General features: G+C 42.9%; 1 protein-coding gene across 4 annotated transcripts in view; it reads left to right on the top strand.

The window, feature by feature from the left end:
* Nucleotides 1-25,886, top strand: part of EDA (ectodysplasin A) — a 338,578-nt gene that overhangs the window by 308,084 nt on the left and 4,608 nt on the right. Inside the window, exons 3-7 of one of the 4 annotated variants that reach the window (XM_018043984.1) lie at nt 14,026-14,049; nt 18,787-18,966; nt 20,838-20,872; nt 21,757-21,808; nt 24,628-24,743. In XM_018043984.1, coding sequence (XP_017899473.1) covers nt 14,026-14,049; nt 18,787-18,966; nt 20,838-20,872; nt 21,757-21,808; nt 24,628-24,743 — 407 coding nt within the window. Of the gene's footprint in view, nt 1-14,025; nt 14,050-18,786; nt 18,967-20,837; nt 20,873-21,756; nt 21,809-24,618; nt 24,750-25,886 lie in introns of all 4 variants that reach the window. The other 3 variants (XM_018043983.1, XM_018043982.1, XM_018043981.1) reach the window with 3 other exon arrangements.

Genomic DNA, 25,886 nt, shown 5'->3' with positions numbered 1-25,886 from the left:
AAATAAATGAGGAATAATTGAAGCTGTGACAGTTTTCCTGGGCTCCAGAATCACGGGGGAAGGTGACTGCAGCTATGAAATTTAAGAGACTTCTGTTCCTTGAAAGAAAATCTATGATAAACCTAGACAACATATTAAAAGCAGAGATATTCACTTTACTGACAAAGGTCCATATAGTCAAGACTATGGTTTTTCCAGTAGATATGTACAGATGTGAGAGTGGGACAAAAAGAAGCTGAACACTGAAGAACTTGATGCTTTGTGGATTGTGGTGTTGGAGAGACTCTTGAGGTCCCTTGGACTGCAAGGAGATCCAACCAGTCATCATACTAAGGAAATCAGTCCTGAATATTCATTGGAAGGACTGATGCTGAACTAAGCTCTAATAATTTGCTACCTGATGTGAAGAACTGATTTTGGAAAAGACCTTGATGCTGGGAAAAGACTGAAGGCAAAAAGAGAAGGAGTCAGCGGAGGATGAGATGGTTAGATAGCATCACCAATTCAATGGATATGAATGTGAGCAAACTCCAGGAATAGTGGAGGACAGAGGATCTGGGGACTGAAGTTCATGATGTTGCAGAGTCGGACATGACTTAGCGAGTGAAAAAAAAAACAACACAAATATAATAAGGTTTCAGTACTTAATTCAAAATATATAATTGTTAATATGTGTAGACTGTGGTAAGTTACACACACACACTAATATCCAGAGCAACCTGCTAAGAAATTATGTTAAGCAACATATGACATACTAAAAACCTGTATAAGTAAAACTATGAGATTTTTAAAATGGGCAAAATATCCTTGAAAGAAAAAAAGAAACAGGAAACAAAAATAAATTGTAAATAAATTGCATACTCAAATCCTAACATAGAGAAGGTTTAAATATGTCAATTAAGACAGATCAGGCAGAGTGGGCTAAAAATGACCATGACCTAATTATATGCAGTTAACAAATAATTCAAACACAATGACATAAGTTAAAAGGATGAAAAGGACATCATGGTAATATTAATCAAAAAAGGAGGAATGGCTAAATTATTATGAGTTAAAGTAGACTTTAGAAAAAAATTCCCAGAGGCAGAGAGGGACAATATATAATGATAAGAAATAGATATGCAAGAGACATAGCAATCCTAAATGTGTATATACCAAACCATAGTGTTTCAAAATACCTGAAACAAAAAACAAGATTGAAAAGACAGAGAGAGAAAATCCAAATTATACTGAGGGACTTTAATACCTTACTCCTAGCAATAGATAGACCTACTAGACAGATAATATCAAAGATATAAGAACTGAGCACTAGAATCATCCATCAGGGTCTAATTCCAATTATGTAAACATCCCACAACAGTGGAATACACAGTCTTTTCCCCTAGTGCTTGGAACATTCACAAAGACATTTCATATCCTGGGTCAAAAAACAAACTTCAACAAATCTAGAAGTATGAAAGAATACAGAGTATGTTCTCAGAGTAGAGAGAATATCAGATTATATAATAGGAATAAAAGAAAATATGAAAATGTAGTAACACTCACAAACTAAAAAACACATTTCAAACAACCCATGAGTAAGACAAGTCTCAAAGGAAACAAAAGCTCACACAGATGGAATGAAAATGAAAACACAACCTCTAAAAATTTATGGGATGCATCCATCCTTGTTCTTATTCCTGATTTAGCATAAGATTAAAGGATCTTATGTCACGGAAAATTGACCCCTCTATCACTATATAATTCCTGATAATTTCCATTCATTCCTTATAATTTCCCTTCCTTTGAAGTCAACTTTGTCTGAAATTAGCTTGCTTTTGATTAGTGTTAGCATCACATATCTTTTGCCATCCGTTTACTTTTAATCTGCCTTTGTCTTATATTTAAAGTGTATTTCTTACAGAAATAGTTGGTTATTGGTTTTTTAATCTACTTTGACGGTTTCTATCTGTTAACTGATATATTTATTCCATTCAAGGTGATTATTGAAGGACTTCCCTGGTGGTCCAGTGAATAAGACTTTGGGCTCCCAATGCAGTGGGCTTAGGTTCGATCCCTATTCAGGGAAGTAGATCTGACATGCTGCAGCTGAGTTTGCATGCTGCAACTAAAGATGCTGCATACTGCAAAAAAAGATCATGGCGCAGTGAAGACTGAAGACCTCAGGTACTGCAACTAAGACCCAGTGCAGCCAAATAAATAAGTAAATAATAGGAGAGAACTGAAGAAATGTGTTGTTAATTGATTATTGATATAGCTCATTAATATATATTATGTTTGTAACTTTTTTTATTCATTGACCACTTTGTTTCTTTTTCTGTCTTCCATCCTTTTTCTGCCTTCTCTTGTTTTAATCAAACATTTCATATTGCTATGATTCCATTTTCTTTCCTCTTTCATATCAATTATACTTTTTAAAAAGTTTAATGGTTACCCTAGAGTTTGAAATATATATTGATGACTTATCCAAGGTTACTTTCAAATACTATTATACCACTTTGCAGGCAGTACAAGTACCTTATAGCAAAGCATTTCCAGTTCCTCCCTGCATCCTTTATAGCATAGCTGTTATTTGTTTCACTTATTCATAAGCTATAATCACTGAATACATCTTTGCTATTATTGTTTTGAGTGAACTATTATCTATTAAATCAATTAAGAATAAGTAAAATAAATAAAAGATTTTCTTTTACTTTTATTAAGTCCTTCTCTAATATTCTTTCTTTATGTAGATCCAAGTTTCTGACCTATATAATTTTCCTTTTCTGAAGAACTTCTTTTAACATTTCTTATAAGAAACGTCTCCTGGCAACAAATTCAATCAATTTTTGTTTGAGAAAGTCTTTATTTCAGGTTCATTTTTGAAGAACAATTTTGCTGGATACAGAATTCTAGCTTTTTTTTTTTCTTTAAACACTTTAAATATTTCACTGCACTCTCTTGCTTGAATAGTTTCTGAAGAGAAGCCAATGTAATTTTTTTTTTTACCCCTCTGCCTTCTTTAAAGATTGTCTCTTTGTTTTTTTATTTTCTGCAGTTTGAATATGATATGCCTAGTGGTCAGCATTTTGGTATTTGTCCTGCTTGATATTCTCTGAGTTTTCTGGATCTAAGGTTTGGTGTCTCTTACTACTTTTAGAAAAGTCTTATTTGATATTACTTCAAATGTTTGCTCTGTTCCCTCCTCTCTCTCTCTTCTGGTAGCCCTATTATGTATATATACCCCATTTGTAATTATACCACACTCTTTGGATATGCTATTCCGTCTTTTTCATTCCTTTTTTATCTTTGCATTTCATGTATGAAGTTTCTATTGACATCTTCAAGTTCACTACCTCACTAATAGTGAGTTATTGTTGTTGTTGTTTTGGATAGCCAATTTTATTTTTTAATTCAATTTATTTAAACTTAAAAAAATGTTCACCCATTTCTGCTACCCCTCCCCCAAACTTCACCTCTGGCAGCCACCAATCTGTTCTCTGTATCTATGAGCTTGGTTTGTTTGTTTGTTTGTTTATCTTATCTATTTTTTAATTCCACATATAAGAGAGATCATATGGTATTTGACCTTCTCTGTCTGACTTATTTCACTTAGAATAATGCCCTCAAGGTCATCTGTGTTGTTGTCCATTCTTTTTTATGGCCAAGTAATATTCCATTGGCTTCACTGGTGGTTCAGTGGTAAAGAACCCGCCTGCCAATGTAGGAAACTTGGGTTCAAACCCTGGGTCAAGGAGATTCCCTGGAGGAGGGCATGGCAACCCACTCTAGTATTGCAGGGAGAATCCCCTGGACAGAGGAGCCTGGTAGGCTACAATCCACAGTGTCGCAAAGAATCAGACATAACTGAAGCGAATTAACATGCACGTACACAGGCATGCTCCTTTGCATTTCTGTGATATCAGTTGTAATATCTCCTCTTTCCTTTCTGAGTCTGGTTCTGATGCTTGGTTTATCACTGCAGACTATGATTTTAACCTTTACTATGCCTTGTAATTTTTGACTGAAAACCAGACATGATTTACTGGATAAAAGAAACTGAGGTAGGTAGGCCAGTAGTGTAAAGGTTTTATGTTCAACTAAGAGTTAATCTGGGCTTCCTAGGTGGCTCAATGGTAAAGAATCCGCTTGCCAAGCAGGAGACACAGTTTCAATCCCTGCGTCAGGAAGATCCCCTGGAGATCTTTAAGAGCACTTTAAATTGCAACCCACTCTAGTATTCTTGCCTGGGAAATCCCATAGACAGAGGAACCTGGCAGGCTCCAGTCCATGGAGTTGAAAAGAGTCAGACACGATTTAGCAACTAAACAACAACAGCAACAAGAGTTAGTTTGTGTTTACTCTTTGATGTAGCTGTGGTGTCAGAGGCTAATATTGTCTCGTTGTTCTTATATTAGTCTCTTCATGTGGTCTTTGATTATCCATAGAAACTTCTGAACTAGGGTCTAAGACTTCCAATGTTTTTAGTTGTTGTTGTTCAGTCACTAAGTCACATCTGACTCTTTGCAACCCCATGGACTGCAGCATGCCAAGCTCCCCTGTCCTCCGCTATTTCCTGGAGTTTGCTCAAACTCATGTCCATTGAATCAATGTGGCTATCTAACCATCTCATCCTTTGCTGCCCCCTTCTCCTTTTGCCTTCAATCTTTCCCAGCATCAATGTCTTTTCCAATGAGTCAGCTCTTAGCATCAGGTGGCCAAAGTATTGGAACCTCAGCATCAGTGCTTCCAATGAATATTCAGGGTTGATTTCCTTTAGGATTAATTGGTTTGATATTCTTGCAGTCCAAGGGACTCAAGAGTCTTCTCCAGCACCACAATTCAAAAGCATCAATTCTTCTGTGCTCAGCCTTCTTTATGGTCCAACTCTCACATCCATACATGACTACTGGAAAACCACAGCTTTGGCTATATGGCCCTTTGTTGGTAAAATGATATCTCTGCTTTTTAATACACTATCTAGTTTTGTCATAGCTTTCCTTCCAAGGAGCAAGTGTCTTTTAATTTCAGGCTACAGTCACCGTCCACAATTATTATACAAGAGTGCTGTTAATGTGATGATAAAGTGTGAGTAGAGTGGAATCATTCATTAATCTTATGACTTAGTCTTTGGTCTCAATCTTTTAGTGTGCCTGAGTTGACTTTTCATTCTGTCTGCCCTCTGCTGGATAAGGATAAGAAGCTTATGGAAGCTTCCTGATGGGAGAGACTGACTGTGGGAAAACTGGGTCTTGTTCTGATGGGCGGGGCCATACTCAGTTCAATTCAGTTGACAGTTGTGTCCAACTCTTTGTGACCCCATGGACTGCCATGCACGCAAGGCATCCCTGTCCATCACCAACGCCCAGAGCTTGCTCAAACTCATGTCCATCAAGTCGGTGATGCCATTCAACCATATCATCTTCTGTCATCCCCTTCTCCTCCTGCCTTCAATCTTTCCCAGCATCAGAGTCTTTTCCAGTGAGTCAGTTCTCATCAGGTGGCCAAAGTATTGAAGCTTCAGCTTCAGCATCAGTCCTTCCAATGAATATTCAGGATTGATTCCCTTTAGGATGGACTGGTTTGATCTCCTTGCAGTCCAAGGGACCCTCAGGAGTCTTCTCCAACACCACAGTTCAAAAGCATCAATTCTTTGGCACTCAGCTTTCTTTGTGTTCAAACGCCCACATCCATACATGACTACTGGAAAAACCATAGCTTTGACTAGATGGACCTTTGTCGGCAAAGTAATTTTTCTGCTTTTTAATATGCTCTCTAGGTTGGTCATAGCTTTTCTTCCAAGGAGTAAACATCTTTTAATTTCATGCCTTCAGTCACCATCTGCAGTGATTTTAGAGCCCCCCAAAATAAAGTCTCTCACTGTTTCCACTGTTTCCCCATCTATTTGCCATGAAGTGATGGGACCAGATGCCATGATCTTCGTTTTTTGAATGTTGAGCTTTAAGCCAACTTTTCCACTCTCTTCTTTCACTTTCATCTAGATGCTGTTTAGTTCCTCTTTGCTTTCTGCCATTAAGGTGAAGGTGGTGTCATCTGCATATCTGAGGTTATTGATATTTCTCCCAGCAATCTTGATTCCAGCTTGTGTTTCCTCCAGCCTGGCATTTCGCATGATGTACTCTGCATATAAGTTAAATAAGCAAGGTGACAATAAGCAGCCTTGACATACTCCTTTTCCAATTTGGAACCAGTCCATTTTTCCATGTCTGATTCTAACTGTTGCTTCTTGACCTGCATACAGATTCCTCCGGAGGCAGGTAAGGTACTCTGGTTTTCCCATCTCTTTCAGAATTTTCCATAGTTTGTTGTGATCCACGCAGTTAAAGGCTTTGGCATAGTCAATAAAGCAGAAGTAGATGTTTTTCTGGAACTCAACTGCTTTTTTTGATCCATCAGATATTGGCAGTTTGATCTCTGGTTCCTCTCTGCCTTTTCTAAATCCAGTTTGAACATCTGGAAGTTGTTCTGTTGAAGTCTGGCTTGGAGAAATTTAAGCATTACCTTGCTAGCATATGAGATGAATGCAACTGTGCAGTAGTTTGAACATTCTTTGGCATTGCCTTTCTTTTGGATTGGAATGAAAACGGACCTTTTCCAGTCCTGTGGCCCCTGCTGAGTTTTCCAAGTTTGCTGGCATATTGAGTGCAGCACTTTAACAGCATCATTTAAGGGCATGCTTAGTAAATCTTTAATCCAGTTTTCTGTTGATGGGCGGGGCTGTGTTCCCTTCCTGTGGTTTGGATGAGGGCAAACTATGGTAGGGTTAATGACCTCTTTCAAAAGGATTTGTGCACGCACTGTTGTGTTCAGTGTCCCTGACCCTGCAGCAGGCCACTGTCGACTCACACCTCCACTGGAGACCTCCTGGACACTCACAGGCACGTTTGGCTCAGTCTCTTATGGTGGCACTGTCTCTCCTGGCTCCTGGTGCACACAAGGCTTTGTTTGTGCCCTGCAAGAGTCTGTTTCCCCAGTCCTGTGGATGTTCTGTAATCAAATCCCACTGGCCTCCAAAGTCAAATTCCCTGGGGGTTCTCAGTCACTTTGCTGGATACCCAGGTTGGGAATCTGTTGTGGGTCCTAGAGCTTTCTTAACAGTATAAGAATTTCTTTGGTATAATTGTTCTGCAGTTTGTGGGTCATCTGCCTGGCAGCCCTATGGTGGAACTAATGGTGACCTCCTCCAAGAGGGCTTATGCCACATACTGCATGACCAAGGTCTGCTGCAGCCAGAGCCCCTGTCCCTGGAGCAGGCCACTGCTGACCCGTGCCTCCGCAGGAGACACTCAAACACTCAAAGGCAGGTCTGACTCAGACTCAGTGGGGTCTGTGGTTCCTGGTGTACACAAGGTTTTGTTTGAGCCCTCCAAGCATCCCTGGTGGATACGGGGTTTGATTCTAAATGCAATTTGGCTCCTCCTACCTTCTTGTTGGGGCTTCTTCTTTGCCCTTCAAAGTGTGGTATCTCTTCTTGGTGGGATCCAACATTCTCCTGTAGATGGTTGTTCAGCAGCAAGTTGCAACTTTGGAGTTCTTGCAGGAAAAGATAAGTGCACATCCTTCTACTCTGCCATCTTGGTAAGTCCAAGCAAGGCTTCAACAGAGAACTTGTAGATGTTCAAGCTGAATTTAGAAAAAGCAGAGGAACCAGAGATCAAATTGCCAACATCCATTGGATCATAGAAAAAGCAAGAGAATTCCAGAAAAAACATCTACTTTTGCATTATTGACTATGCCAAAGCCTTTGATGGTGGATCACAACAACCTGTGGAAATTTTTTCAAGAGATGGAAATACCAGAACACCCTACCTGCCTCCTGAGGAATCTATATGCAGGTCAAGAAGCAACATTAGAACTGGACATGGAACCATGGACTAGTTCCAAATTGGGAAAGGAGTATGTCAAGGCTGTATATTGTCACCTTGCTTATTTAACATATATGCAGAGTACATTATGCAAAATGCCAGGCTGGATGAAGCACAAGCTGGAATCAAGATTGCTGGGAAAAATATCAATAACCTCAGATATGCAGATGACACCACCTTCACCTTAATGGCAGAAAGCAAAGAGGAACTAAACAGCATATAGATGGAAGTGAAAGAAGAGAGTAAAAAAGTTGGCTTAAAGCTCAACATTCAGAAAACGAAGATCATGGCATCTGGTCCCATCACTTCATGGCAAATAGATGGGGAAACAATGGAAAGAGTGAGAGACTTTATTTTGGGGGCTCCAAAATCACTGCAGATGGTGACTGCAGCCATGAAATTAAAAGATGCTTGGTCCTTGGAAGAAAAGCTATGACCAACCTAGAGAGCATATTAAAAAGCAGAAAAATTACTTTGCCGACAAAGGTCCATCTAGTCAAAGCTATGGTTTTTCCAGTAGTCATGTATGGATGTGAGAGTTAGACCATAAGGAAAGCTGAGCACTGAAGAATTGATGCTTTTGAACTGTGGTGTTGTAGAAGACTCTTGAAGTTCCCTTGGACTGCAAAGAGATCAAACCAATACATCCTAAAGGGAATCAATCCTGAATATTCATTGGAAGGACTGATGCTGAAGCTGAAGCTCCAATACTTTGGCCACTGATGCAAAGAACTGACTCACTGGGAAAGACTCTGATGCTGGGAAAGATTGAAGGTGGGAGAAAAAGGGGATGACAGAGAGGATGAGGTGGTTGGATGGCATCACTGACTCGATGAACATGAGTTTGAACAATCTCCGGGAGTTGGTGATGGACAGGGAGGCCTGGCCTGCTGCAGTCCATGGGGTCCCAAAGAGTCAGACATGACTGAGCAACTGAACTGCACTGAACTGAGTTGGGCATTTCCTATCCCCCACGTCAGTATGCCTCTGGTAAAACCTCAGTCAGTTAGACTCTGATACAAGTTTTCCTTGAGGGCAGGCCTTGTTAAAGATAATAGAGAGGTCCAGATATATTTCAAGATGGCTGCTTTCCTCTCCCCTTACTAGAGACACAAGAGCATTTTTCTCCAGTTGCATAGTGAGAACTTGGTAGTGCTCTTGAAAGTAAAACACATGAAAGTGTGGGGAACCCCCTAAGACTGAACCTTCTGAGGACTGTTATCCCTTGATCTACTTGGTCCACACTGAGAATCTAGCAATCTTTTGATTATAGTTTTAAAGTGTTCTTACTGATACTGACTTCGGGTACAGGCTTCTGTTCCTAGTCGGCTATAAGTCTCTGTGTCCACTAGTCTGTCTCTCCATCTTATAGAACAGCAGTTTGCCTGGGGACCTCACTTCTCTGATGGATCTAAGAAGTAGTGATTTTAAGTTTGTTCAGTTTTTTTCTTATTGTGACTATGGGAGTGATGGCTTCTAAGAAATCGATGTGTGAAACCAGAAATTGGAAGTATATACGTTTATGTTTTAATTTCAAAGCACATCTAGAAAAACATGAATCTTTTTGAAGTTTCAACTTACCTGAAAATATGTAGAAGCCGTGTGCAATTAATTTAATCCATCGCTTCATCTATAAAATAAGCATAATAATGCCTACTTTGCTAGATTGTTATAAGACCTAAATGAGATATGCTAAGCATCTAGCACAGTGCATGGCTCATATATATTCAATAAATGTTAACTTTAATTGTAATATCATTTATCTTCATCAGAATCCTAGGTTTGAATAGAGACAAAGTGTACAAAGTATTCCCTAATTTAGAAGTTAAAGAATCAGAATAAAATGGAACACTTGCCTTATGATCAGTTTGTGGTTGAGTCAGAACCAGACTCAGGCTAGGACTGCTGCCAGCTTCCATGGCCCTGATGCGGTTACAAGACTCCGTTTTCTTAATATCAGAGCAAATAGCTTGCCCACATTAATCAAAACCTGTCAAATCTCAGATTAACTCCTATAAAAGCAATCTCAGCGACTACACACCTGTCTGTCCTACTCTGATGTATTTGTGGATTTTGCCTGTAGAAACCATGATGGTTCCAAATAAAGGGTATTAGAATGATAGAGAAATTAGCCTGTTACCATGGAAACAGACATGTGACACCAATAGTGCTCTGAATAGGCATGTAAAAGGTTCTGAAGCATATAGAGAAAATAAGTCAACATATCTAAAAAGATACAGAACAGAGCAGAGGTTACTGCTTTTGCTCTAGGTCAAGGTATTCATATCTAACGGGATAGTTCTAGCTCCCTGGTATTTTCTCTCTAGAGGATGGAAAACCACAATGACCTTGAGCAAAAGAAATGAGAATGGTTGATATAGAACCAGAACTTGGGGGAAAGGGAGGGAGGTTCAAGCTGCTGCTGCTGCTAAGTCACTTCAGTCATGTCCAACTCTATATGACCCCATAGACGGCAGCCCACCAGGCTCCTCCATCCATGGGATTTTTAAGGCAAGAGTACTGGAATGGAGTGCCATTGCCTTCTCTGGGGAGGCTCAAGAGGGAGGTGATATATGTATAATTAGGCTGATTTTCATTGTTGTACATCAGAAACCAATACAACATTGTGAAGCAATTTTCCTTCAATTAATTTTTTTAATTAAAAAAAATGAACCAGGATGTATAGGACCATGCTGAAACTCATAAGAATTATTTACTGGCTATGGTGAGCTATATTAGAAAAAGAAGGAACTCCTTCCTATATTGTTGAAATGATGTACTCACTAGCACCTATGGGAAGTGTGATACAGTCTAAGGATAATCTTGTCTATACTTTTTCATCCTCATTTTTTTCAAGGGATATGCCAAATGTTCACTGAGCAGATAGAATCAAGTGGAAGATGGGCCTTGAGCACCTGTAGCTCTCAGCCCTCTTCACACCATGACCATTTCAGAAAATAAAGATAAAAATTTTATCCATCACTTCATGGGAAATAGATGGGGAAACAGTGGAAACAGTGTCAGACTTTATTTTGGGGGGCTCCAAAATCACTGCAGATGGTGACTGCAGCCATGAAATTAAAAGACGCTTGCTCCTTGGAAGAAAAGTTATGACCGACCTAGACAGCATATTAAAAAGCAGAGACATTACTTTGTCAACAAAGGTCCGTCTAGTCAAGGCTATGGTTTTTCCAGTAATCATGTATGGATGTGAGAGTTGGGCTATAAAGAAAGCTGAGTGCTGAAGAATTGATGCTTTTGAACTGTGGTGTTGGAGAAGACTCTGGAGAGTCCCATGGACTGCAAGGACATCCAACTAGTCTATCCTCAAGGAAATCAGTCCTGAATATTCATTGGAAGGGCTGATGTTGAAGCTGAAACTCCAATACTTTGGCCACCTGATGTGAAGAACTGACTCATTTGAAAACACCCTGATGCTGGGAAAGATTGAAGGCGGGAGGAGAAGGGGATGACAGAGGATGAGATGGTTGGATAGCATCACGGACTTAATGGACATGAGTTTGAGTAAATTCCGGGAGTTGGTAATGGACAGGGAGGCCAGGCATGCTGCAGTCAATGGGGGTCACAAAGAGTCAGACACGACTTAGCGACTGAACTGAACTGAACTTACCTCACACAATATACCAAATCTATACCAGATTAATTAAAAGATTTAAATACAAAAATGAAATCATGAAAGAACCAGAAAAAATACAAAGAGTTACCTATGTAATGCTGATGTATCCAAATTTAAAATAACAATATAGAAATGTAGTTACTGACATAGAAGAAAGGTATCAAGCAACAAGATCCCATTTTGTGAAAATACCTACTTTTATGCATAGAAAATTTCTAGCTATACATAAAGTGTTAATAAGGGTTGTTTGTGAGTAGTTTTTTAAAGCTATTTTTCCTTTTTGCTCCTCTTTTCTATGTATGTATATATGCATGCATTTATATGTGTGTAATAAGTAGATATTTCTGGTATAAAAATAATAGAAGTTAATAAAAAATTCTTAACTTCCCTTTCCCTCCTTCTACGGTCAAACTTCCTCCAGGAATTTTTTTTTCCTCAACTAACCAGTATAATTCCTTAAGTCTCCCCCTTTTAGTACTTTCCCATTCAACTGTAAGTTCTCTGAGAATAGACTTGTTTCATTATGTACTGTTCTTCCTTCCTTGGCATGCTCAGTGAAGACTGGTTTCCTGGTGATCATCTAATTTTCTCAAAGCCTTCCTCGAAGTCTGATGTAACAGTGAAGTGAAAGTCACTCAGTCGTGTCCAACTCTTGGCAACCCCATGGACTATACAGTCCATGGAATTCTCCAGGCCAGAATACTGGAGTGGGTAGCAGTTCCCTTCTCCAGGGGATCGTCCCAACCCAGGGATGGAACCCAGGTCTCCCGCATTGCAGGCAGATTCTTTACTGGCTGAGCCACAGGGGAAGCCCAACAACTGGAGTGGGTAGCCTATCCCTTCTCCAGTGGCTCTTCCCCACCCAGGAATCGTACTGGGGTCTCCTGCATTGCAGGCGGATTCTTTACCAACTGAGCTATCAGGGAAGCCCACAGTGTAACAGTAGTAACCTTTTAACCAGCTAAAATGGTCCGAAGCTTGGCCAGGGCTAACACAGTCTGTCTATGAGGGCAGTGTCTGCAATGGTTGTCGTCTCACAGGTCTCCCAGGCTGAGGTAACCAACTAGTTAGCTGGTAGCTGGTTGATGGGATTAGGCTTTTCTGTGTAAATCCTTCCACAAATAGCTTTCTTATTCAAGAAGGTGGCCCTTCTCAAGCTGCCTCTTATTTAGTAATATCTGTCTAGCTGTGCGTCCTTGCCAGAACCTCTGTGTACAGTCTCAGTGCTGTTAAAAACAAACATAAAAGATAGGCAGTAAAGAAACTGGGAGGAGAGAGAGAAAAAATGAGGATAGAAGAATGGAGGATCATGACCTTAAATGCAGCAGGTTGCTAAACCCAACCATAAACATTCCCTGCACATAATAATACCTACAGTTGCACGTGAAATTATTTTGCCAGGAAAGTCTACACAGACATTGGTTTTCAAGGGACTGATGGCCACACTGGCAGCCCTCCAAGTTAGAGACTATGACTTCTGATTGAGTCTGCTTAGACAGAATCTCTGGTAGAGCAAGCTCTTACTAGTAAAGATCATTCAGGCTTGTTGCAAGAATAAAATAAGATGACAGATGGAAATATGTTTCATAGTCTATAAAACAATATACAGCAAATGCTTGATGTTCTTCCTGTGAGCTCCTGAGGGCACTGACAGGGGTTTAATGTGGTCCATTAGAGTCTTCATGGGAGTTTGGAACAGATTTCAAATACCTGCATCTAAAGGAAACGAAATCCCCCTACAGAGTGAAGTGAATTGTGTCCCCAGTAGGGAAAAACATGCCTGCACGTCTGGAGACAGCTAAACTGTGTATGTCTGAGGAGTGATTGTTACCTAACTGTATGAGAAAAGCCTTGGGTTTTCTGAGTGCCCTCAATTGATTAGAATTGTTTTCTTTAGAAGTAATTCCCCAGAAAATGCTTGTGATTTCATTGTTGGTGTAACTGTTGACACTTCTTTTAAGGTGTCTGTTAACTTATGATAAATTACAGTAGGAGTTCATGTGGCCCCCATGTGAATGTATTATGGCTGCACTACTTGTATAACTAACAATTTAAATAACGGCAAGGAAGGGACTAAAAAGTAAACTGCTACTGCTCTGCTCCTTCCATGAATATGACCCTTTTTTCGTTCAAGCTTCAACACGAGATTTCATATCAGTTCCTGGCCTGAATGTGTGTCTCAGGACTTGCACAACTAATGGAATGCTGTCCTAAGGTTGTTGAGTTCTGCATTTCTGGACATTTCATTTTTATGGAGAAGTACTCATTCCCCTACTCCAAAGACTAAGCCTGAAAGATTTTTCTCCCTAGGAAAGAATCTTCCTTGTAACTTTATTGTTACAACAGTCAGAGACAGATTGGGGAGGTCTGATAGTTGTTAGATGCCTTGCCAATAACCTGACCCTCAGCTTGGGGCTCCCTCAAATTTGCAGTTTCTTAGTGGTCCCTCCTGTGAACATCTTGAAGAATACACACTATCTGTTAATTTGCAGTGACTCAAATTTCCATTTTTTCTTTTAATAGGTCCTGTTAAAAACAAGAAAAAGGGTAAGTCAATCTCTTGATTTTATAAAATTGCCGTCGTGTCTTTTCTAAAATTAGAAGAAAAAAATCAAGGGAGAAGGATTTTTATACTCTTTCAGTGCTGTTTGTCCATTATTTTACTCAGTCACATGTGATCTTCTTGAGTACTATAGCTTCCAGGGAATAAGAAATATCTATCATTTTTCAGTGATAATCTATTAAAGATAGAATTGCTTCTTAGCAACTTATAAAAGTTGTTTTTGCTTTTCTTTCTTGTTCCCTCTTCCATACAATTCATTTTACCTCTCTTTCCTTCATTCTCCCTTACTCTTTCCCCTGACCTTCTCTTTTCTCTCTCTTTCCACTCCTTTACCAAATCAATGACCAGGTATGAATGATGTCCTGAGAGATGTCAGTACCCTCTTTTTTGGCCTAAAAGCTATCCCTCGCCTATTTCTCAAGTAGTCAGGGAAGATATTTCTTGCTCTGGCATTTCAGTATATTCTTTATGATGGAAAAACTTGGCTATAGTAGTACCCTGACCTTTTAGTCTTTTCCAAGAAGCTTCTAGTTGAGCGGATCCATTGTACTATTGCTGGGTCTGTAAGTCTCCAGTGTACTTGCAATGAGAATGACCCACGAGTTTGTACAAGAGCTTGCCTGCTTGAAAAGAAGAACCCAATGACAGATAGGTTCCAAAAGACAGGACCAGGCAATATGGTTCACTCTTTTGGTCTAAGAAACCCAACCTTGAAACCAGTTTTAAGTACCTATTTGTTTTTGTGTTCTGACCTGGGAGGAAAATGGAGTGAAATTTATGATTTTTTCATTAAAATATTCTAAGTGAAATAATTCTGTTAACATTTCTGGAGCTTTATAGAATATATTATCAACCCTAGATTAGACCCAAAAACACTGGCTTCAGCTGCCTCCTGACACTTCTCTGGGCACTAGGGTACTCCAGTGGCTTGAGGTGCCATGGCTCACATGGGAAACTTGTGTCCCTGTTGGATAGAGGCTGAGGAGTGGCCTGGCCCCTGAGGACCTGAGCTGAGCAAAATTGGGAAATAGCCAGAGAACTGGAATCAGTGAAGAAACATTTCTCTGTGGGGCCTGGGCATTCACTGAGCTATTCTGTCTTTTAAGAAAGTAAATTTGACTTTCAAGTGTGTAGTTTTCTGTTCTTGTCAGATCCCTTTAAGACAGAAACTTTAACAAACCTAGAAATCTCCCCTGGCCTAGACAATGACACCCTCTGCTCCTAACATGAGCCCAGGGTGACTTCTTTTTTTTCTTAATAGGTAGCCTCAAGAGTACTTTGTAATGATAGCTACTAGGGGTTTTTTTCCTACTCACTCATTCACTAGACAGTGAATAAGCATCAACTGAGATACAGAGATGAAGATGAATGGTTTCTGCCCTCCAAAATCTCCCAGTGTAGTTAGAATCATGGAAGAACACACAAATAATTGTATTATAGTATTTAAAAATTCAATCACAGAAGCATGAGCAGGGTGCTGGGAGAGCACAGAGAAAGAACAAGTAGTTCTCCCTGGGGGGTGAGGTACCACATCTCAGAGGAAATATTATCTAACCTGGACTTTGAAGGATGAGGGGGGAAAAGAGAAGGGGAAGAACGTTCTTGCAAAGAGAACTGGCAGATCTCAGAGGTATGAAAGAACACGTCATATCTGGGGAAACAGCAAGTAGGCTAGTGATTTACCCACATACAGGGCATATGTGTGGTGGGGAACAGCACCCAATTCAGTGTCAGCCAAGGGATGACCCCGAGAGAACACCCTTGGCAGTGGTAATAGAAGGCAATTGTCTAGGTGAGAAGCTCTGGAATTACAAACTCAGGAGATCCCAAAGCTTCTGGTAGTGACTCGAATCGCTGCCCAGCACTACTACCTGGTACGTGGGCCATTATTGGGAATAGAATGCACATGGGCCTTAAATATTTGCCTTGGCTAAAAGTGATTTAGAAGGCATTTAATATGGATTTCCTTAGATACAATGAGTAGGCACATACCTGAAGAGGTAAATTGATTTGTTCATTTCATGTCCATCCTTTAATGGAATTTTCCCCCTCCCATAACTCTCTCTCCCCACTCTTAGTTCATTCTGTCAACAATTTGAGTGTCACTAAAAAAATGTGTGTATTCTTCCATCTAAGACTACACAGGGTAACTTGATACGTACAAAAGTCTCTGGGCTTTTGAATCATGAAATGCTCTGTTAAAGTAAGGAAATCCAGAGAAGAAATGCAATACTCTAAAGTCATCCTCTTAGGCCAGGGGTCATTTTGTGCATGCTTCTCTCTGGGCCAATTTTCTATAAGGATGCAAGGATGAGAAGTGCACTTGCCTAAACCTGGTTGCAGAGAAGCAAAGACCACCAGCTGCAGAACTAGATCCCAGAAGGAACTATTTCCCAGATTCCTTCTAGCATTTTCATAAGTGAACATTCTCGGTTTACACTTCAACCAGTATTCTCTTTCACTAGAGGAGTTTCTGGCTCTGATTCTTCCAAAATTACGTTAATAATCACAGGAGACTCACAGTATTGATACTGAAGTTCACACTACCCGCAGAACCCCCTCTAGCTCAAAAATCACTGTTAGGCCTAGAAATTCTGTGACAGGAGACAGCCTACTATGTACCATCCCATGTGTCTGTGCCATCCAGAAAAGAATGAGAGAAGCAGCCTTTATAATCAACTAGGGAGGTCTCCTGAGTCTCAGGGGCAAGTCAGTCCTCCTTGTGGAACCTCAGTCTTGCCAGGAAACAGAAATCATCGAAGCCAAGCTCCTTATTCACTGATGGAGAAACTAAGGCTCAGGGAGAAGAAGGAATTTGCCCAAAGTATATGTCCATGGCAGAGCTGAGGCTTACAGACTTATCTCCCGACTACAGATTCCCTGTTTTTTCCACTACACTAGGTGGAATTGAAACTTGGGCACTGAATAAGCCTGACTTGGAATCTGCCCAAATCTGAAGGGAGATGGCTTTCCTGTTCAGCATCTTAAAATTGGCTAGATCTCGTAACTGGGCAGATTCAATCTTTTGCTGCTAAGTGCAGGGAAAATGCTAAAACTCCTGCCTCTTCCTGGGAGAAAAGCTCTCTGTACTTTCCTTACTTTCCTCCCTGGGGAAGGGGCCCCACAATGACCTTGTTGTTTCATTGTAAATGCAGATGTGGTTAGACATGGACAACTGACCTCTTGAGTGGCGTTGCCATGGGGATTGGGTTTCTTGAGTGTGGCATTCTCCTTAAAAGAGAACCTGATGAATCAGAACAGGATTCTCTAGTCTGCGAGTCCAGGAAGCCAGAAGGCAGTGTCAGGAAAGAGGTATTTAAGTGAGACTTGACGGGGCTATATTTTTAAAGGAAGATATATCACAAGTGAAGACACCACGATGGAGGCTGGGGAAAGGCTCCCATTCCTGGGACTTCCACAAGACTGTGAAAAGGCAGGGAAGTGAGGAAGCAGCCGCCCTCCTGTGACCACCTGCAGTTCTTGAATTGGACTGCACAGAGGAGAGGAGGTGAACAGGAAGGACTGGAGCTTTCAGTTCAAGGCCACAGTTAGAACCTGGTTAACATAGTTCTGGTGGGAATATGGGAAGGACTGGAATGTGGAATAGAAGGCTGAGACTGCTCTGAAAAGAGAGCAAGGAGGAAATGGGGAGGATCTGGTGGCTTGATTAATAAATACATTCAAGAATAGGGCCTCTGAGGAAAGAAGACTCTGGGAAGCTAGATTATTTAGCCTATAAAAATAGAAGTTGATAGGTGACTTCATGTCCTTGAGCACATTAGGATTATTGTCTGTATGATGGCAACTATTCTTTTCTACCTATGCAAACAATAGTATAAGAGCTTAAACTTCCACAGGAGGAATTTCAGTTCAATATACAGAAGAACTTCCTAACAGTGAGGGGGTGATAAACATTGGAACATGTTACCAAGGGATTCTGCAGAATTTCCTTTCCCAGAGCTCTTTAAAAATAGGGTTTAGAGAGGTGAGCTGAGAAAGCAAAACCTGCCTGCTGCTTCCTCCACAGCTCAGCTCCCTCTGGTCTCCACTACCCCTTTTTTCCTTATGTTACTTGAGCCTTCTCTCTCGCTCTTTCTCTCCTCCCTCCCCCTACCACCTCTCATCTTCCCAGAATCCTTCCAATTCTACTTTCCAGCCTCATCCTAGCTCAAGTCCCTGTACATCCTGACTCCTAGAGGAAGCCTTCCTGGAGCTGATAGTCACCCTAAGGTCAAGCTGGCCTCCAAGCTTGCTAGCCTCATCCGCATCAAGCCCACCAACCTGGATAGTAAACATGAGAGCCACGCTCTGCAACAGTAGCCCAGTTCTCAACTGTAAAAAGTGGCCCACTTTTTAAGGTCTACCCACTTGGTGATTCTGATCCTTTGGACTTGGCCAAACGGTAACCTCCCTTTTTAAGCTTCCTGACCTCTCCAGCATTTTGTCCCTACAATTAATGCAACATTTCTACTGTCCTGTGACTGTGTCTGTTTCCACACAAGACCAAATTCCTTGAGGGTCATTATTTCTTCAAACCCAGCCTGTAAATGCTGATTCATGAAACACAAAGTGTGTGTGTGTGTGATGTGTGATAACAGTACACACCTCTTTAAGAGCAGGAACTCCCGGAGGGCCAACTTTGTGTCATGAGAAAGCTGTGGAACTCCCGACAGTACACTCAGTCAGTAATTATAAATGTGATACCGAATCTCATCTTTCAGGAAAGAAGGCAGGACCTCCTGGACCCAACGGCCCCCCAGGACCTCCAGGACCTCCAGGACCCCAAGGACCCCCAGGGATTCCAGGGATTCCTGGGATTCCAGGAACAACTGTTATGGGACCACCCGGCCCTCCAGGTCCTCCTGGTCCTCAAGGACCCCCTGGCCTCCAAGGACCTTCTGGTGAGTTCCTCCATCTCTCCACCATCCTAGGTTCCTTAAAAGTTCTCTAATAGAACAGGAGCAGGTGATTCCAAGAGCAGTTTAAAATGATGGTATGTGGTCTCCTTGCTCAGTGGAGAGCTAGGAATTGGACAAGCCAGTAGAGCCTGCCCTGCTCTAACTTCTTATTTATGGAGCTTCCCAGGAGGTGCTAGTGGTAAAGAATCTGCCTGCCAATGCAGAAGATGTAAGAGACACTGGTTTGATTCCTGGGTCAGGAAGATTCCCTGGAAGAGGGCATGGCAACCCACTCCAGTATTCTTGCCTGGAGAATCCCATGGATAGAGGAGCCTGGTGGGCTACAGTCCTTAGGGTCGCAAAAAGTCAGACACGACTGATGGTGTGTGGTCTCCTAGTTCAGTGGAGAGCTAGGAATTGAACAAGTCAGTAGGGCCTGCCTTGCTCTAACTTCATATTTATACCAACCTGTCAAGGAAGAGATACCTGTTCTTGACCTGTGGATTTTGTCTCCCGATTTCCAGCATCTAGCTTCACATACTGATGTTTGATTAGAAAAAGGCAAAGGGTAGGAATGGGCTTCCGTAGTGGCTCCCAGGTAAAGAACTCATCTGCCAGTGCAGGAGATGCAGGTTCGATCTCTGGCCCAGGAAGATCCCCTAGAGATGGAAATGGTAACCCACTCCAGTATTCTTGCCTGGGAAATCCCATGGACAGAGGAGCCCAGTGGGCTACAGTCCGTGGGGTCACAAAGAGTCAGACACAACTTAGTGACTAAACAATAACAACAACATGGAGAGGAAAGCTCGGGGCTGGACAGAATGACAAGCCCTAGAGTAGTCTCATCCCCTGAACTCTGAAATGCCTTTCCCATAGAGCTAGACCAGTAGTCACTGATAATCAAGGAGTTGGAAACTTATGAGTCACTCAGGCTGTGGAAGAAGCAGACACAGGCACCAAGACCAGTTTGTTGAGGAACCAAGTGCTTACTGTGCTACATCCTTCCCCTACCACGTTGCCCATTTGAATAGCATTTAACCTCTTTGCATCTTTCCCCTTGGGCCCAGAAGGCCATCCCAAAGGCACAGATGCAGATCCAAACCTGCCTAGTCAGAGTTGACAGGAGTCAGACTGCCGGGGCTTAGGTCAGCTGCTGTTTCCTTCTCCTGCTCCCCTCATCTTGGGGCTTTTACAGAAACGGACTCTTCGCAGCTGATTTCTCTGGGTCCAGGAATACTGCCACAAGACTCATATTCTTTGACTGGTAGTTCAAACAGAGCTAATAGGTGTCATTGTGGCCCCAAGAAATGCAGTTTGGAATTTTTTTTCATCCCATCTTTCTACAAATATTCATTGCATACTTTCTATGTGCAAGAGATATATTGACTGGTGGAATTTATGTCGTACAGGAGAATGACAATTAAAGAAGCAAGATGTGTACAAATGGCAATGCATTCTACAGAGAAAATTAATAGAAAGAGAACAAAAGGCTAAAGAAGCAAGTACCTTTGTCTTGGGGTCCCACGGTGGCAGGAATGCACTCTCCTCTGTCACCATGGGTGCTCAGTGGCACTTGCCTTTGGCCATTGTTGATGAGAGGCCAGTTTCCTGCTGGGTGCTGGGCACATTGAAGATGCAGGTCAGGGACAAGTCAGAGAAGAAAGGGGTGCCATCTCCCACTCCAGAGCCCCGCACCCTGACTCCCTCCAGCTCTGAGTCGTGGAAAATAAGGCTCAGTTGATGCTTGGCAAAAGGCTCAGACTGAGCCTGGCGTGGCTCAGACAGGGAGCAAAAGCTTAGTGCCATTGGCTGCCTAGATGAAGAGAAGCAAGTAGACAGAGCATGCCCTCTGACTGGCCTGTCCTATTTTGCAGGTGCTGCTGATAAAGCTGGAACTCGAGAAAACCAGGTTGGCTGGGAATTGCTGTCTTGCTGGGAAGAAGGGAAGGCCACAGGCCTGAGCCACCCTTGAGTTTGCTCCCTGCTAAGTTTGCTGAGGCTTTCTTTTGTGAGGAGACCCTGGAGGTTCTGGGGGCTTTTCATTCACAGCCCCCTCCCATGAATAGAAAAACTTTGCCCCAGGGCCTGCTTTTAGCAAGAGAACTGAGCTGTGGCTATTTTTCCCCATTCCCTAGGAGACAGAGGGTCACCACAGCCAAGCCCAATAGTCAGCTGACATGAGCTGGCAGTGAGGTCTATTCACCTGGTCCTGGGCCTCCCCAACTACACCAGACACCTTGTCGGCATTCCAACCACCTGATGTCAGCAGCTTAGAAGTTTAAGAATATGTTCTTGAAAATCAGCCAACCAGTTCCAGGTCAAGCCCAGCCTGGCCTTCTGCCTTCACAGCCTGAAGGGCTCCTCCCTAGTCTCTGGGCTTCCTGATCCATCTCTACTGGCAGTTTCCACTGCCTCGCCTTGTCTCATCACGGCTTCTCTCACTACAGCTGTTTGGCCACAGCAATCAATCTACACAGCTGCACGGTGCTGGATGGCTTGCAGGGTATTTTATATTCGTCACCTCAGTTGATCTTCAGACATCTCTGTGAGAGAAGCCAGACAAGAGATTCTCAGAATCCCCATTTCACAGGGAAATGAGGCTCAGAGGCATTACATTTGGCAGAGCTATAAAATCATATTACCCTCTAGTAGAAATGTGGCCACTCGCATCCCAAGACAGGGGAGAGGGGTCAGAATTGGGATACAAATGAAGACTAGAAGGTGGCAACTGGTGGCTGAGCAAGCAGCCATTTCTCACAGTGACTACTTTCTCTGTCCTTCTCATCCTCCCAGCCAGCCGTGGTGCATCTACAGGGCCAAGGGTCAGCGATTCAAGTCAAGAATGGTAAGAGTCAAAGTAGGCTCTCTCCCTAAGAAGAGTTTTTTCCTGCCACCACCTTTACCCACAGCCTTCAAATAACCACCCAGCTTAGTTCCTCCCAGACCTCGAAGGTACCCTTGACACTCCGGGCCATTCTCTACTCCATTTTGCCCTCTGCTGGCTGTTTCAAGTAATTGCTTGCCCTCAGACTGGTTACTACAAATTGCAGTTAGAAGCACAGATTAAAAAAAAGAAGAAGCTGAAAGGGACTTGAGACATTGTCTAAACCAAGGATTCTTGGAAAGTGGAGGCTGAATCAGAGTCACCATTGGGAATATGTATAGTTTGATCAACATTTTCACAATACAAATTATAGAAAGTAGAAATACATAAAATCAAATCTTGTGTGATGGGTCTAGGATAGAGGGGCATTTCTCTCAGGGAAGTGGGGGGCATGTTAGACTCTGTAGGAAGTATGAGATGCTAGTGTCTACAAAAAAAGGGGGTGGATTGAAGGAGGTTAGAAATCCTACGTTTAATGTAATCCCTGCATTTCAAAGGTGGGGAAACAAGAGTGCCAGAGAGATTGGACAACACCATAATAAATCTACTGCCTTACGTTTGTATGGTACTTTAGAGTTTTGTCTTTGATTTGATTTGATCCTCACAACAAAGGTAGGCATTAGCTCCTTTCTACGAAGACAGAAACTGAAACTCAGAAAGGTTAATTAACTAGCCCAAGATTTCCATTAAGAGTAGGAGCTGGGATTCAAAACCACATCTCTCTGACTCTTTCCACTGTACTATGCTACTTCAGTGATGTGTGTGTATACTCCACTGAGTGATTAGCTTCATTTCTTCCCAAAGAGACATGAACATTCATTAAAGAACAGTGCTTTGAAATAATGTCCAGTCCCCAGGGTATACAAAGCCTAAAATGCATGAACCCCCAGGAGCCTCAGGAAGCAGCAAGCCAGCCAAGATGCCAGATGCTTACAGAGCTTAGAGTAGAAGGGAGGGGCTGTGAGTACAAAAGCAGCAAATGAAGGGTCAGAAACCTGCTGCATGGGGACAACAGCTTCTAAGAACCCAGTCAGTCCTAAACTGGCTGTGCTCTGCTTCCTTAGTGACTGGGCTTGGGTCATCTCGGACTGCCACCTGGATGCCTGACTTCATTGCCTCAGAAACATAAGTAAGAACATAATGGCACCAAAACCCAAACTGTCCTGCTGGGACCAAGTGCCTTGAGACCCAGGACACTGGGTAGGCCATGATCACCATCTATTCAGGGAAGAGTGAGACAGTCAGGAAATAGATTTGTTTGGGTGGCCTCAGTGTTATGCCAGAAGCTACTGATTTTGCTCCCATCATACAACAAGACTAGTTCCGACCCCTCTGGGCCAATCCCCGGTAGTAGTCTATGCTGATCTTTAGTTCCAGCAGAATCAAGAGTGAGGGGTCAGGAGTAGAAGATTTCCTGCAGAATGGTCGTCTGTGAGGGACAGAGCCAGAGCGTCTCCTCTGAACTCCTATCCCGTCTGCTTATCACCTCAAGGGAAGATGGGCACCTTTTCCTCACACCTCGGAAAGGCAAACCTCCCGAGACTAGCCAAGGATGGACTTTCAAAACATGTTTTCTTGGATGAAGAATGGATTTTTTAATTTATTTTTAATTGAAGGATAACTGCTTTACAATATTGTTTTGGTCTCTGTCATACATCAGCATGAATCAGCCGTAGGTGTACATATATCCCCTCCCTTTGAACCTCTCTCCTACCTCCCACCCCGTCCCAGCCCTCTAAGTTGTCACAGAGCCCTGGTTTGAGTTCCCTGAGTCATACAGCAGATTCCCACTGGCTAGATGGTAGTGTATATTCTCTCCATTTATCCCACCCCCTCCGTCCCCCCTGCACACACACCCCCATGTCCACAAATCTGTTCTCTATGTCTGCATCTCTAAGAATGGATGGTTTTGACGGGAAAAGGCTCCCAAGCCTAAACTCCCTCCTCTTAGGGTGGGAAGGAACATCCCCTTTGCTACAGAATGGAAAGGGAAGCCCTTCTTCCTGCCTCACAGGCCTCTCCACTCGCAATGGGGTATTAATGAGAAATGCTTTGCAGCAGTGCCTCCATGCTCTGACACCCTCTCCATCCATTTGGCTGGTTCTAGGGCTGCATGGCAGCTGATCCCTCACTCTCATAAAGATCCTTCTGCCCTACATGGCCTTATTACTGGAGGTTCCTTGTCTGGCTGCCATGAAGTCTGACTTAACCCTGATCCCTAAAGTTCTCTGAGTAGACAGATCCTTGGGCCAAGTGGTTTACTGGGGGCCCATGGAGACTTTCCAGAAAGAAATGAGTGTGGAGGAACTATAAAAAGGAATCAGTTAAGGACAAGAAGAAACAGGGATTCAGGAGCTATGGCTGGTGAGATGAAATGGAATAATAAGACCTAGCCTGCCCCTCAGTGTCTGGATTTTGCCTGTGCAGGTCTCAGAACAACAAAGAAAATAGGGCAGCATGCCCACCCTCTTCTTACCAACCACCCCCAATTCTAGTTGGAAGGTGTTGGTTAAAGATCCTTCCAGACAGAGAAGTCAGAAAAGGAAAGAGAAAGGACATACAGACCCCAGGGGCCTGAAGTAGGCCTGGCTGCCAGTTTACAAACAGACCGCTTTCTCTGCTTCTGGATGTTCTTCTTAAAGCTTGGCCTCCTGGGCTATCCGGGTTATATCGCAATGGGGGTGGGGGTTGTGTACAGCTTGATATTTGTTGTTTCTATTGCCCAGATGATTCTGACATGTACTGAGTGACTGCCGTTCTCTCATACTGAGATCTTTCAGGTGGAGTACTCAATGACTGGTCTCGCATCACCATGAACCCCAAGGTGTTTAAACTGCACCCCCGCAGCGGGGAGTTGGAGGTACTGGTGGACGGCACCTACTTCATCTATAGTCAGGTAGAAGTGAGTACGGTCTCAGGCCTAACTCTTATATCCAGAATGCAGATCCTTTGCATGCCACAGAGGGGCACTGTGGAGCCAGCCCAGACCAGCCAATGGCTGAAGTCCTGGGTGGGGAGGTTGGAGGGAAGACCCACTCGGGGAGGGAGTTGAAAGGAAGGAGGAGAGACAGAAGGGGCTGTTTGGGGTTTTTTCCTTAGCCAGATATGATTGAAAACGGAAAAGAGGCCCCTCCCACACCCTGCCATCTGATCCCCTCCTGCAGGGCCCCAGGCCCTAGCTTCCCCGCTGAGCTGTTTGGTTCTACTGCCAAAGCCGAACTCTGTCTCAGTATATTTTTAAAAGTCAGTTCCAGGGTTGCTGAGAACCCCTCCCTCCCCACACCACTGGCTTTATAATTAAGAGTGCTCTTCCGGACCTTCTCTCCACCTCAGGAAAATTTCTGTCTTTCCTTCCTCTTTCTTCCATTTGTTTCTCTACCTTCTGCTTCTCTGTTGTTCTTGCTTCTTTAGTCTCCCTTTTTTTCTGTCCCAGCACTTTTCTCCCTCTGTTTGTGTCCTTGTCCAGGCCCAGGGCTCACTTCCCAGGTCGGCCAGTGCCCATCCACTTCCACCCTGTTGTGTCTCCAATAGTGTGTCTCCTCAGAGCTAGAGGTGAATGAGCCTTGAGGCTGGGGCTTCTGTGGGGTGAGGGGCAAGCAGGCAGATAGACAGAAAGACGACAAAGCCAGCAGAAGGGTCTCCCAGGAGAGTAGTCAGAGAAGGTGGGTCCTCGAGCATTTGCTGAGCCCACCAAACATCCTGACACAGCTTATGTCCTGACCCAAAGATTTTTCTTAATTCATTTTTAAAAAGTAGAATTTATGTATTTTTTGGCAGTCCTAACACCTGAATGTGCTGCTGCCTTCTAAACAGTCTATGGAGGGAGCAACCTTTCTTAGAGTCATTTAGGGTGACAGATGGGTGTCCCAAAACCCAGAGGTATGATCCCAATGTCCTATGGGACATTTGTCCTGAGTGCCATTTGATGTGGGGTGGGGATCAAAGCTTGGGGTAGGGTGTGATGGATAAGGTAGTGATGAAAAAAATTAATTATCTGGGCCTGCCCTGGGTTAGAATGGGGGGACCCCACGCAAATTGG

Source organism: Capra hircus, assembly GCF_001704415.2.
Source record: "Capra hircus breed San Clemente chromosome X unlocalized genomic scaffold, ASM170441v1, whole genome shotgun sequence".
Lineage (NCBI taxonomy): Eukaryota > Metazoa > Chordata > Mammalia > Artiodactyla > Bovidae > Capra > Capra hircus.
Note: the sequence above shows the minus strand (reverse complement) of the source record. Positions and strands in the feature narration are given on the sequence as shown.